The sequence below is a fragment of the Terrapene carolina genome, unplaced genomic scaffold (assembly GCF_002925995.2).
Source record: "Terrapene carolina triunguis isolate 2854851 unplaced genomic scaffold, T_m_triunguis-2.0 Scaffold192, whole genome shotgun sequence".
Lineage (NCBI taxonomy): Eukaryota > Metazoa > Chordata > Testudines > Emydidae > Terrapene > Terrapene triunguis.
This window is the reverse complement of record NW_020664543.1, coordinates 20838009-20851150: the sequence shown is the minus strand read 5'-3', so window position 1 is coordinate 20851150 and position 13142 is coordinate 20838009. Positions and strand designations below refer to the sequence as shown.

Here is a 13142-nt window from a genome sequence, read left to right as displayed (position 1 = left end):
AGGGGACTTTCAGCCTAGACCAGGGGTCTCAAATATGCAGGCCGCATGCGGCCCACGGAGTTATTTCCAGCAGCCTGCCATAGGCGCCGACTCCACCAGCAACCAAGCTCCCCTCCCTCCCCGACCCCCTCCTCTCCTCCCCTGAGCGCGCCCGCTCCTCTGCCTACCTCCCAGCGCTTCCCGCCACCAAACAGCTGGTTGGTGGCGCTTAGGACTTTCCAGGAGGGAGAGGGGAGGACTATACTTTTGTATCGTTGTATGAAAAAGTTTCAGTGATGTAGTCCTCATGTGGCCCTCGTGGTGATCCCTGGCCTAGAGAGTGCCTGATGAATGCTTCCCCCAGTAGGAAGTGTCTGGGCTGAAAGTCCCCTGCTGGAAGAGAGGGCACAGAGCAGGCTTGGTTGGAGAAGAGAAGCCCATAGACACCAGCAGGAAAAGATAAGCCATCAAAAACAAAACACAGGAGTCAGCAGACCCTTGGGATTCATTTTAGAGAAAAGAAACTAATTCAATTTTACTATTACGTGCATGTACAAATTCACCAACTGCCAATGCTGCCACAGGGTTGGGATCATGAATGGGTTTCATGATGGGGAAGGGATGTGACCATGAGATAAGTGGTCCACACTATGACTAAGAGAGAGGCTACGTGAGAACTCCTGCACTAAACAACACTTACAATCTGATATACGATAGTTAAAAGAAAAGGGTACACATTTGGCACTACTGACCCTGAGATTATGGCCAAAATTTTCAAAGCTGGTTGCTAGCAGGAGCTACAGACACTCAGCCCCTCTGAAAATCAGGCCACTTTTATTTAGGGGCCTAGGGTAAGGCACCTGGGTTTGAAAATTTTACTCTATGTCTCTCCGTATATAGTACCAGGAAATATGAATCTCAATGAAATTCATTGTTTTTCAATTGTTTTTTATTAACTTAATCAGTCAGAAAGGGATGGTGAAACAGTGGCGTTTGCATTTCTAAGAGTGATTACATTCCTTTTTTGGTATTATAAATCACACTTTCACTTCCAGACAAGAATTTAATTAAAACTTATCACAGAGAGCACTTTACATTCATTTATTATAGCACAACACCAACTCATTTACAGAAGGAGAAAGGTGGAGCAGACTGGCAAACAGTCTGTGTAACATTGCCATTACACTGACCTCAAAGAAATTCTAATACAGTACAGCCAGAGTGCTAATTAAAGTCTCCATTGATTTCTCCAGATTAATTTCAGTCAGTCATTTCACTGTGACTTATCAGGATCTCATTAAAAAAGGCTATAGTACATTCCCTCATTTATCCAGCTGAAATGGATATTTTTAGATGTTTGTCCGGTGTTCAGAACTCACAAAGAAAAGTTCTTGCTGTCTGCCCCATGAACAGAGTTTCAAATGCAGCATGTTACAGCAAATAGGGCTATCTTCCCATCAGAGTGGGAAGTTTATTTTCCTTTTGTTATGGAGGCAAAAGTGAATTTTATAATCTCCTCTTCATTTTCCTCCTAGAGAAGATGTACATTTCATTGAGATCACTTCAGGCAAGGGCATGAGGTCATTGACTCTATATGTTTGTTTTCTGACCCCTGTTAGCTTAGTGCTTTAGGGGCAAAATTAACTACACTTCACTGCATAATGGGTGAAACTGATCCTTTCAAGGTTTATTGGTTAGACTTGGCAAGAGTCTTTCAAGAGTAATTCTCAATTGCAACTTACAATAGGATATCAAAGTAGACATGTTTTTATGTCTTACAAATACACCTAGCTTTACTAGAAATCGGAAGAGAGCATTTGTTTACAGACAATTTCAGATTAAATAAGAAACAAATTGTGCACTCATAGGAAATGAAAGATAGAAAGGAGACCTCTTATGGTGTTTCAGACATAAGAATATACTCAAGGGAACTCTAATCCTATATTATTTTTACATTGTCCTTCAACTTCATTTTAATGTGATCTCTCTCTATAAACCTTGATATCTGTATTTATAGTATTACATTTTTAGTGCCACTTTATGCTCACCTTCCACCAAAAAATAGTTGAAACTATATTATATATATAAAAATAAATAAATAAAAGGTCCAAAACAATTCAGCTGACCAATCAATTTTCTATTTTTGTTTTAGTCACCAAATAATATTGAATTTTGTAAACATTTGGCTTGCAGATTTAGCACCAGACACTATTGGGGGGAATGAGGGGAGGAGGAGGAGGAAGGGTAAAAAGAACGGATTTCTGCTTTAATTTGGGGAACAATCTGCTTGTCTTACTATAAATGTTAATATATCCCTAAGGAAAACTAGTTTTCTTTAGAGCTTATCTATCAGAAGAAATTCCCCCCCTAAATTCTCACACTTCATTCATTGGAATGCTAAACGTAATAGTAACATTAATGCTGCAGGACTGACCAATGTGTTTTCTTTGTAAACCGAGATTTGTTTGGAGTAGGCATAAGTAGGTTTCATTGCAAATTACAACTTGCACATTAAAAGAAAGCCAAGCTCCTAAGGCATGCTTTATTTTGGAACAGTAATTTGAACCAAATGTTACTATCATTTAATGCAGAAATTAAAATACAATATTACAGACTAGAGCAGATTAGGTAAATACTACATTTTATAACTGAACATTTGTAAAACACTTGGGGGGGGGGAACTGAAGTAGCAGTTTATTTGTATTTGTTTCTCTTCCTTGTAGCATAAAAATAATTTGCTAAAAAGCTAAGGTTATTATGCTGTGTGTCTTTGATAAGACAATGGTATGTGTTTTAAGAATCACAGAGATAAGAACTATTTTCTGGCAGACATTACACAAAATATATGTAGGATCATCAAAATCTAAACATTGCCAACTGATCTTTGTTAAAGCTCCTAAATTGTTGCCTTAATACAGTTAAGACCAAATTCTGCTCTCAGATAAAATTGGAACTTCATAAAAACAAACTCCATTGAAGCAAATGGAATTTTCCACTACTGTATTTGTGAGCAAAATTTTAGCCTACTTACAGAACCAGGGACAGAACCCAGGTCTCCCAATTCGCAGTCCAATACCCCATATTCAAAGGGCCACCCCAGTGCAACAAGTTCTGAAGTGCCAAATAAGTTTTACAAACTTCTATTTCACATATTCTTTTAAGAAAGAGGCAGGATGAGCAAGATGGACATCAGACTAGGTGCATTTTGCAGACTAGATTAGACTGTAAGTCTTTGAGACATGAAATGTAACTTTCTACAGTGCCTAGAACACATTTTGAAAGCCACCTCAATAATCAGCTCAGTGTGTGATTCTGCCCAGGAGAGTACCTTTTAGACATTCTTACGGATATGTTTGTAAAGAGACAGATGAAAATGTTAGCTGTGGATCAGCCCTATACTAGGTTTAAAGCGTATGAGGAAGGCAAATTAGATGACTGTGTTTGAAGTATGTGGGTATTGATGTGCCTCTCTTTGAAACTCTAAAGGAGACTGTATTATTTGTATTGTGGTAGCTCCATGAGGGACCAGTCAAGAATCAAGGCCTCATTCTGCAAGACATAGTACAGATCTGCAGTAAGAGCACAGTCTAAGCCCCAAGGAGCTTACAATCTAGACTGGTAACATCAAGAATGTTTGGAGAATTACAGGTGAATTTCACATATCACTGTTATTTACATATTCATTTTGCAGGTATTTGTTAAATTTCTTTATAAACATTTGGCCTGTCTTCCCACCAAAAGGGCAACGTGCTTATGCATCCTTTTGCCAGTACACCAGCCACTTTCACAGTTAGAACTTGTACCCACGTAACACGATAGTGAGCGAATAGTATATCTCACACTGTGCCTTTAATTTAGGGGGGAACACCACTAAAAATTAAAATTCAAAAATTGAATGTTTGTTCATGTTCCTGCCTAATATGTTTGTAACCACTATGCATGTTAATTTCCATTTGTAATCACTGAGTTAATATTCATTAAATATAAACTTGAGGTAAAATTTAAAAAGATGAGATTCAGCTTAAAATGTAGTGTTGCGCTTGTGTTAACCCATATAATGTGTTTCTCTTATGCCTTTTTTCCTTTCAGTTACTTATGAATTGGGGGACAAAACTAAAAACAATGCCATCTGTAACTTTCTTTTGTAGCTCAGAAAAAGTAGGAGATGGATGCATTAGCTTTGCAGAGTGCCAGGATGGTAAAATGCAGCTGTTCAGACATTAGCCAACAGAGAATGAGCAACAAAAGGAAGGAGGAAATCTAAACCAAAAAGGTGGATTACACTACAAATAATTAAAAGCTCCCTCCCCGATCATTTTTCATGGCAAAAAACTAATATATATATAAACATGAATCTTTTCCCATCGTGAAGGCATAGTTCCTAATGACAGTGGCATCAAAGCTAAATTTCACATGAAACAAGAGGGTAGAGTAATAGCTAAACTCATTTCCTTTCAAAGGTGATTTGCAGTTCTTAATACAAACACTCTTTACTTCAGCAGTAAGGGAAGACGGGGCATGGGGAAGGTCCCTTTTAGTATAATGCAAAGTTTGTTTTTTGTTATTTTATACTCCAAAAAGTAGAAATAGAAACTTTGCAAAAAAAAGTATGCAAGATATTAAACTAATCAGAACTTCATAGGTCAGTTCCACAGAGGTGCTATGTCATCTGTAACATGAAAACAGACCTGGAATAATTTACATTCTCAAGAATCAAAGAACAGCCTGATCAACAGCCTTGACCCAGCTCTCTTCAGTTTAGAAAACACATGAAAGCACCAGTCACAATAGGTCTCTGCATAGATCATAACACCCTACTTCACCCCTTTATTTATTTATTTTTATATGATGTCATTTAGTCTTGCCATTTTAATATCCTGATATTTGTTTCTGGATCTATTTCAGAGTTTTAACTGCCTTCAATTTCAATTACTAGTGTAGGGCCCCAAGCTTCTCAAGAGAAGCCACTTAAAATAATCTCACTGAAGAGATGACAGGAAACTTAGCGGTCCACACAGAGCATTATAGAAGCTCAAACTATTACTACTAATGATCAGCGAGAAAATAAAGCAACCACCGTAGAGAAAGGGGCAGCACAACTGAGGGCTACAAATAGGCTGTGTAGTCATTTAACAGGAGCATTGTGAGGTTTAATGTTTGTAAAGAACTCTGAGATCCTTGGATAGATGCTGCTACATAGAATTACAAAGCATATTGCTGACAAGTCTGAAGTCACTAACAACAACTGGCAACAAAGATGTCTATCAGTCTCCAAGAGCCGTTTTTTCCATCCTCATGTTTTACTAATCCCAATCATACACTAGTGCAGGAGTACCCTCAAAATATGTCCAAGGTGAAGAGAATTCTTATGCACTACTGATCAGATGAGTGTTGTCAAGTCTTATTCTGGATATCTTCAAAGCAGTGAGGAGCAATGTTGGGATATACATTCAAAATCAGTTTCCATAGATGTAAAATCCATGTGTTTAACAGATGTTGAAAGCAATAAAATCAACTTTTTTAAAGAGAAGAACCCCTACATATCCCCTGTAAATTGTACCTACTCAGTAGGGTTTTTATGTGGAAAATTAAGGGCTAAGACATGAAATACTGTAGGACAAATGTAAAAAAGTGAAAGGATCTTAGGAATTTTATTTGATGAACTATAACAGGGGTAGGCAACCTGCGGCACGTGAACTGATTTTCAGCGGCACTCACACTGCCCGGGTCCTGGCCACTGGTCTGGGGGGCAGGGCCGGCTCCAGGCACCAGCGCAGGAAGCAGGTGCTTGCGGCGGCCAATGAAAAGGGGCGTCACATCCGGGTCTTCGGCGGCGGGTCCGTTAGTCCCTTTCGGAGGGAAGGGCCGGCCGCCGAATTGCCGCTGAAGAATGAAGCAGCGCGGTAGAGCAGCCGCCGAAGTGCCACCGATAGCGGCTTTATCTTTTTTTTTTCCCCCTCTCTCTTCGCCGCTTGGGGTGGCAAAAAAGCTGGAGCCAGCCCTGCTGGGGGGCTCTGCATTTTAATTTAATTTTAAATGAAGCTTCTTAAATATTTTAAAAACCTTATTTACTTTACAGACAGCAATAGTTTCGTTATATATTATAGACTTCTAGAGAGAGACCTTCTAAAAACGTTAAAGTGTATTACTGGCACACGAAACCTTAAATTAGAGTGAATAAATGAAAACTTGGCACACCACTTCTGAAAGGCTGCTGACCCCTGAACTATAACAACGGTTATGGTACTATTGTGCAGTTCTAACACCAGAGAGATACTGTGATCCTCTGGAGAGGGCACCAGACTGGTAATTAGGAGATCTGATTTGTATTCTTGGTTCTGCCACAGACTGGAGGTGAGGCATTAGCCAAATCGCTTAACTCTGAACATTTGTTTCCTCATGTATAAAACAGAGAATAAAGCACTTTGATCTGTTTGAAAAGTGTTTTATAAATGCTATACGTTACTATTAGAATAATAAAATATTGCTACTCAAAAATGTGTGTCCAAGATAACATAAATGATATATAATTATAACAGATATTTAACAAGCTGTTTCCTTTGCTGGTTTGGGGAACTAAAAGAGTAGAGTTTTGCTGACTTTTGAAATAACATTTTATTTTAGGAAATTAAGTTGATGCCAGATAAGTTATGGAATGTATCCACATTACTACCTCAATGCTTTTAACATGAGATTGACAAGAACCACTGCTAAACTGAAAAACAAGGAGATCAGAAAGCATAATATTGATAAGACTTGAAGAGATAGGATTTTCTTTTAAATCTTTAATATAACCATTCTAAAATTCCACCATAGCTTAACAAGTGTTTCCCCTAAAATACAGAATGGTTCATATCAATATGAGATAAAAACTGAAATAGACCATACAGAAAATATTGATTACAAAAAGATACCATCACTACAATTTATTTTGCGTTCTTTTGGTGATAGATTTAAGTTTAATTTAAACTTGCTGTCCATAGACCACAAGCAAGTGCTCAGTGGACTACTAGCAGTTTGCAGACCAAGTTCGAGAATTTCTGTTCCAATTGTATCTCAAACTGTGGTGCGAGAACTCCTAGTAGTCCACAGAACATTTGCTTGTGGTCTATAGACAGCTAGTTCATCACATGGTGCTGGCTTCTTATTTCTAGCAGCAAAATTTGATTAAAAAGAAATTAAAAATGACACAGGAATATTAAGTGATTGCAGTGATCTGTGGGATAACAATTGGGAAGGAAGGTGTCCATGAGACCAATCTCTGTTTAAAATGTGGACCACACTATGAACAAGATTGAGAACCCTGAATCAGAGAACCTGCATGAAACTGAAAAGTTGCCAATAGTACCTGTAAGTTTGATTTTGGACAAACGTGCCAAAATTCCTGGTAAATCATCCAGTTGTAGCTTCATTTCTTTCCACTGTTTTTCTTCTTTGGATTCTGCTCCTACGGCTGTTGCCAAGTCTTCTACAATTGCAGCTGAATTTACTGCTTTGAACTCATTTCTGTTCGGAGTCTCAGACAAAGGTGGGTGGAGAGGTGAAACTGGTCTGATCTCACGTAGAACTGTTTTTTCTTGACCCAAATGTTTTTTCTCAAGGAAAGGAGGTGCAACTGGATCTGACTTCGGTTTTGCTTGCTGACTGAGGTCTTTGTTGTACTGTGTTACATACTGAATAGAAAAATATATATTAATTTGAGATATTTTTAACAGAAGAGTTAAAAAGCTTTTCCTATCAATAGCTTGCTAATGACAATAGAAATAAATAGTACTACTACATGTTATTGCTATATTTCTTTTATGATTAAAGACGAGAATTTCATGGTGCTGATATTGCAAAGTTAGCCTGCATTTCAAGTGCTCACTTCATTCACAAAGGGGTGTCTGCAATTGCACAAGATACAACAAAAGCAGCTTTCCAATTCATTGCTGCATAAATATTGTTAGTTTAAATTCAGGGAATTACTTCAGGCCTAAATAAATTTTCCCTTGCAGTTTCAACTGGAAATATTATTCTTAACTACTTCTTGTTCTAATCTGTTGGGTACTGTTGTTTGTTCTACAAAAGTTTGCTCCACTTTAAAGCATGTTGTGGACACGTATTGTATGGACATGTGTATATATAATTTGATGTGCAATTAATCTCCAATTAGTAGAAGTGCTAGGTGTCTTGCAGTCTTTTAAGATACAGTCAACTGGTTCAATAGCCAGAGAAAGCTCTCTAAAAGATAATCCCTTATCCACTAGAAATTATCTCCCTCAACTTAGTTTTCCATCATCAATTCCTAATTTCAGTTTAATTTACCTTACCTAGTTTACCTATACCTTTAGAGAATATTTGAAAGCAAAAAATATAGAAAGACAAAGATTAGAAGGGTGTTATTGCACATGATGCTTCATTTCTCCCACTGACAACGAAGAGGCTAAGCTGCAATTAAGTTTAATATTGTGTTTTTTGCTGCATTTACAGCTCCTCTAGAAAGTTTCAGGTAAACAAAAAAAGCACTTAGCTTTTCCAACCCCCCAACTTTCTTGTCTAAAATGTTCCATTTCACATATACCAAGCCAAATATACAAACAAGGTGTAGGTTTTAACAATCTGTGGTGCAATACTTGTACAACTGAGTAATAGAGGTTACTAGAGGGGCTTTCTGGGGTTGGTAGGGAGCTTTTCACCTCTGAATGACCAAGTCACTAGCAACAAAAAGTCTGACAGTTTGGTAACCCACATGTGGAATGAGTTATGATCTCACTCTGGTTCCTACTGGACAGATATCCAAAAATACCATCAACATTGAAAGTATCTGGTCCTTTCATGTCAATCACAGCAGACACACCACATAATAGACAAAGATTGAACTATCATCCTAGCACTAGAGATGGTCCTTGCAAGTCAGGGTTGCAGCACATGAAAAAGGACAGTGAGGAGAATTTTACACCGTTATTATCCATTATGCATCTGTCCTGTTAAGAGGAGAGGGATTTCCTTGAGCTGTCCGTGACAGTTATAGCTTTGCAATATAAACAGCTAATGCACTGCCTATTTACATACTACAGAAGAAATTAACCTATTATTTTAATCTATTCAGGACTTCTCTCAATGAATTAGCACTTAAAGTAAAAATTCTGCTTTTTCTTTTGCAGGTTCACTCTATTCCAAATATAAAAATTTAAGAAGCAAGCCTGACTTTACACTTTGCCCTCAAAAACTTTGGCAGAATTAGATCAATATGTTTAAGTTTCAGGATGAATCTTTTAAAAGGAAACACACTACTCCAGAAAATGAGTGCCATATACCACTTGTAATTGGTAAACATTTTAATGTCCTACGTAGCATAAGGCAAAACAGAAAAATAGTCAACAGGGAATAAGACACTCTCTTGACTTACCATTCGTTTGAGGAAGTTAAGGTGCTGAAATGTAATCCATCTTTTATTGGCTACTCCACAACAGTGCATAAACTTGCATGGCATTTGCCGTACTGCTGGTTTCGGAAGGTGCCAGACAAATAATCCTACACAGAAAAGAGAGAACGTTTGGATCTCAATTGTTTCTTCACAGTAAGGATTAGAAGCAAATCCCCTGGCAATGCTTACTGTCCTCAGCACCATGCAGCACTCTCTAGGAGGGCTAAGCATAAGCACTACTTAGCTGGTATAGATGGTGAGGGAGCCTACAGGATGTTTGCAGACTAGATAGAGGAGCTGAGTATTTTGCTTTCCAGCCCCCTCCCAGAGTTAGTTTTATAACTTTTTCCCCTATTCCCACCTCCATATGCTATAAATGTATTTACCGAGACACACATCAGCAACAAGCTGGAACATTTGCTTAGAGCAAGTACTTCACATAAAAATAGCACTAGAGTTAAACAGTCACATTAACAGGAATTTTATGCCAGCCCTAGTGCATATCTTTATAACTGATCTTAAAAACCTGAGCCAGTCAAGTGTGCCATCTAAAACCGTCATAAAAAGGGAGAATTCAGTTTTAACAATATTTATGAAACTGGTGTGTGTGTTTTACACATCCAAAACTACACACGACAAGTCTATGGACCAATAACTAGAACTGTAGGTTCTGAGGAATATACAACCTCATGATTTCTTTAACAGGAATTCATCATACTGTTGTGCAAATTACTGAGAAAAGAACTACATAACCATTTTTATTACTTGCCATTGACTTTCTATACATAATGAGGATGCTTTTTTAAAGGAACACTCAAGTAGTTTCTAGGTTTTCATGGCAAAAAAATGTTGTACAAGTGTTATTCAAAAATGTCAGAGAAAGTTTGTTTGTTCTTCTGGACAGGGAGAAAGACAGAGTTGGAGGATTTAAATACTTATTTGCAACTTTTAAGCCAAATATCACAACAGCATGCCACTACATGAGAGCAAGAAAGAGAAAAGGATGGAGATAGGTGTACTTTATCTGAATTATCATCAAGAATGTTCTGTTGCATCACTGTTTTAACCACTGCATATGGCAATTCAGTTGACAAAGCCTTGTTGTTTTAACTAAATTCACCTTTTCCAGACTATGCCTCATTAGTGAATATCTTTGCCATATCAATAACTATTTCTGAGTGAAGGACTCAACATTCCCACTCAAGGCCATAATCTATAATAAGAGTACAACTACTTGCTAAATAATGTTTCTGGAAAATGTGTTGCTAAAACTGTTCATTGTACCCCCACTAATATGGGCAAGGATTTTTTCTTTTGCCTCAGGCTATGTCTACACTACCGTGGTAAATCAACCTAAGCTACGCAATTCCAGCTATGTGAAAAACGTAGCTTAGGTCGACTTACCGTGCGGTCCACACTATGCTGGGTCGATGGGAGACACTCTCCTGTTGACTTACCTTACTCTTCTCGTTTGGGGTAGAGTAGCGGGGTCGACTGGAGAGTGATCTGCAGTCAATTTGATGGGTCTTCACTAGACCCGCTAAATTGACCCCGGTGCATCGATCCCCGGAGCGTCCGGGGGTGGAGGTAGCGTAGACACAGCCTCAGAATCATTTTAATTCAACCATACATATATCACTAAATAGGCTGGAGTTATTTTAGGAGGTTGAGGTGGTAGAGTTACTCTATAGCAGCGGTTCTCGAACTGGGTCAGGACCCCATTTTAATGGGGTCACCAGGGCTGGCTTAGATTTGCTGGGGCCCAGGGCCAGAGCAGAAGTTCGAGCCCCACCGCCAAGGGCCAAAACCAAACCCTGAGGGGTTCAGTCCTGGGTAGCAAGGCTCAGGTTAAAGGCTCCCTGCCTGGGGCTGAATCCCTTGGGCTTCAGCTTTGGCCTCCTTGCCCAGGATGGTGGGGCTTGGGCTTTAGCTTTGCCGCCCCCCACCCCCACCACCACCTGAGGCGGTGGAGCTCGGGCAGGCTCAGGCTTCAGTCCCCTCTCCTGGGGTCATGTAGTAATTTTTGTTGTCAGAAGGGAGTCGCAGTGCAATGAAATTTGAGAACCCCAAATTACTAGCACAATCTATAGGCACACTGTTCTCAGAGAAATTAGTCTCTGTTTATGTATTCTCTATTATTTGTACTGCAGTAATACTCAAAATCCTCAGTCATGACTGACATCCCAGTGTACTAGTCCTATATAAACAGAATCCCTGTCCCAAAACATTTATAATCCAAACCCCTGATCCTGCAAACACTTATATAACTGAATAACTTTACACAGGTGAGCAGTCTCAACGGGACTCACCTGCATAAAATGAAACACATATGTATTTGCAGGATCAAGATGTAAAAGATGAACAGAAAGGGAAAAGATAAAACATACAAGTAGTTACTGTGTGATAAACATCATGTTATTCAGGGTTTCAATATTGTTTTGATTTTTTAACAAACAAACAAATCAGCTTTGCCCAACTGCTCCTCAATCAGTCCAATATTTCCTGTAGGTGTAAAAGCAGAACTAGAGGAAGGATTTAGAAAAAGAGAAAACAGTGTCTTTTTAGGTCAACGTGAAACTGACAGGATTCTTGACAATCCTGCTGTTGCCCACAGATTTGCTAATAGCAGCGGTGAAACTTACTAATGTCATGCTGCTGCTAAAGGCAGCAATGGGATCAGAGGAGCTGTCTGTCTGCAGACTCAGCCAAAGGAAACCACCTCCGATCACAACTGGAAGATTTTCTCTGACACCCTGAGAATTTTATTTATTTAGTGAAAGATCAGACTCCGTAGGAATTCATGGCCCACACCTCCCTGTTCAACGGGGACAGATGTTCATTAAGGATGGGAAGCTCCAAGTCTTACTGTAGGAGAGCTAGAGAAAGTCCTTGCACCCAGTCCAGACAGCATCAATATGACACACACACCCGGCCCCACCCTTCCCAGAAGCTGTTCTAATCCACTGCCCTCAAGCCACTTCCCTGGCCGGGCATCCTCCCGTCCCAGGGCTCCCAAGCGCAGCCCCAGACACACGCACCATAGCGGGGAAGGGGAGACGCTTAAGGAGTGAAAGGTCCCTCGGACCCCGGCAATTGGGGGAGAGGCTCCTCAGACGGGGGCAGCCGTCGCCCCCTGACAAGAGGTCGGGCAGCTGCGACCCTTACACACACACACACACAAGCCTCTCCCGGGCGGGACCGGGACAGCCCGGCTCGCTCCCTGGCCCACCCGCAGCCCCTGCCCTCCAAGAGCTCCCCACCCCCGCCTTGGGTGAAGGATGCCGAACCGTGCAGGGAGGCGGTGCTGCCCCCGGTGGGTACCTGTGAGAGCCCGGGGTGGGCCGCAGCGCCGGGCCGCGCTCATAACCCGCAGCGGCACCTCCCGCTCCCTTCTCCCCTCACCGCCTGGGCGCCGCCATCTTGCCCGGTTCGACCGCCAAACTGCTTCCGGGTCAGCGCTTCCGGGGCGGGGAATATGGGTCACTTGGTGACGGGGCTGCTGCAGCCTGGTATGGAGCGGCTGGGCCGCAGGTAGCCCAACTAGAATGGGATGGCGGGGCTCCAGGAGCCAGGCCGGGAGGGGGCGCCCTGGGGCGGGGGCGCGGGGCTGGGACGGGAGGCAGGCGCCCTGGGGCGGGGGCGCGGGGCTGGGACGGGAGGCAGGGAGGGGGGCGCCGTGGGGCGAGGAGAGCGGGGCTGGGACGGGAGGCAGGGAGGGGGGCGCCGTGGGGCGAGGAGAGCGGGGCTGGGACGG

General features: G+C 41.0%; 1 protein-coding gene across 1 annotated transcript in view; it reads right to left on the bottom strand.

The window, feature by feature from the left end:
• LOC112119066 (protoheme IX farnesyltransferase, mitochondrial) overlaps window positions 1-12806 on the bottom strand; it is a 161149-nt gene extending 148343 nt beyond the window's left edge. The window contains exons 1-3 of the mRNA XM_024217612.3: window positions 12710-12806; window positions 9371-9495; window positions 7328-7652 (exon numbers count right to left, since the gene is read on the bottom strand). Coding sequence (XP_024073380.2) covers window positions 7328-7652; window positions 9371-9495; window positions 12710-12752 — 493 coding nt within the window. The 5' untranslated portion in view covers window positions 12753-12806. The remainder of the gene's footprint in view (window positions 1-7327; window positions 7653-9370; window positions 9496-12709) is intronic.
• Between the last annotated feature and the right edge of the window lie 336 nt (window positions 12807-13142).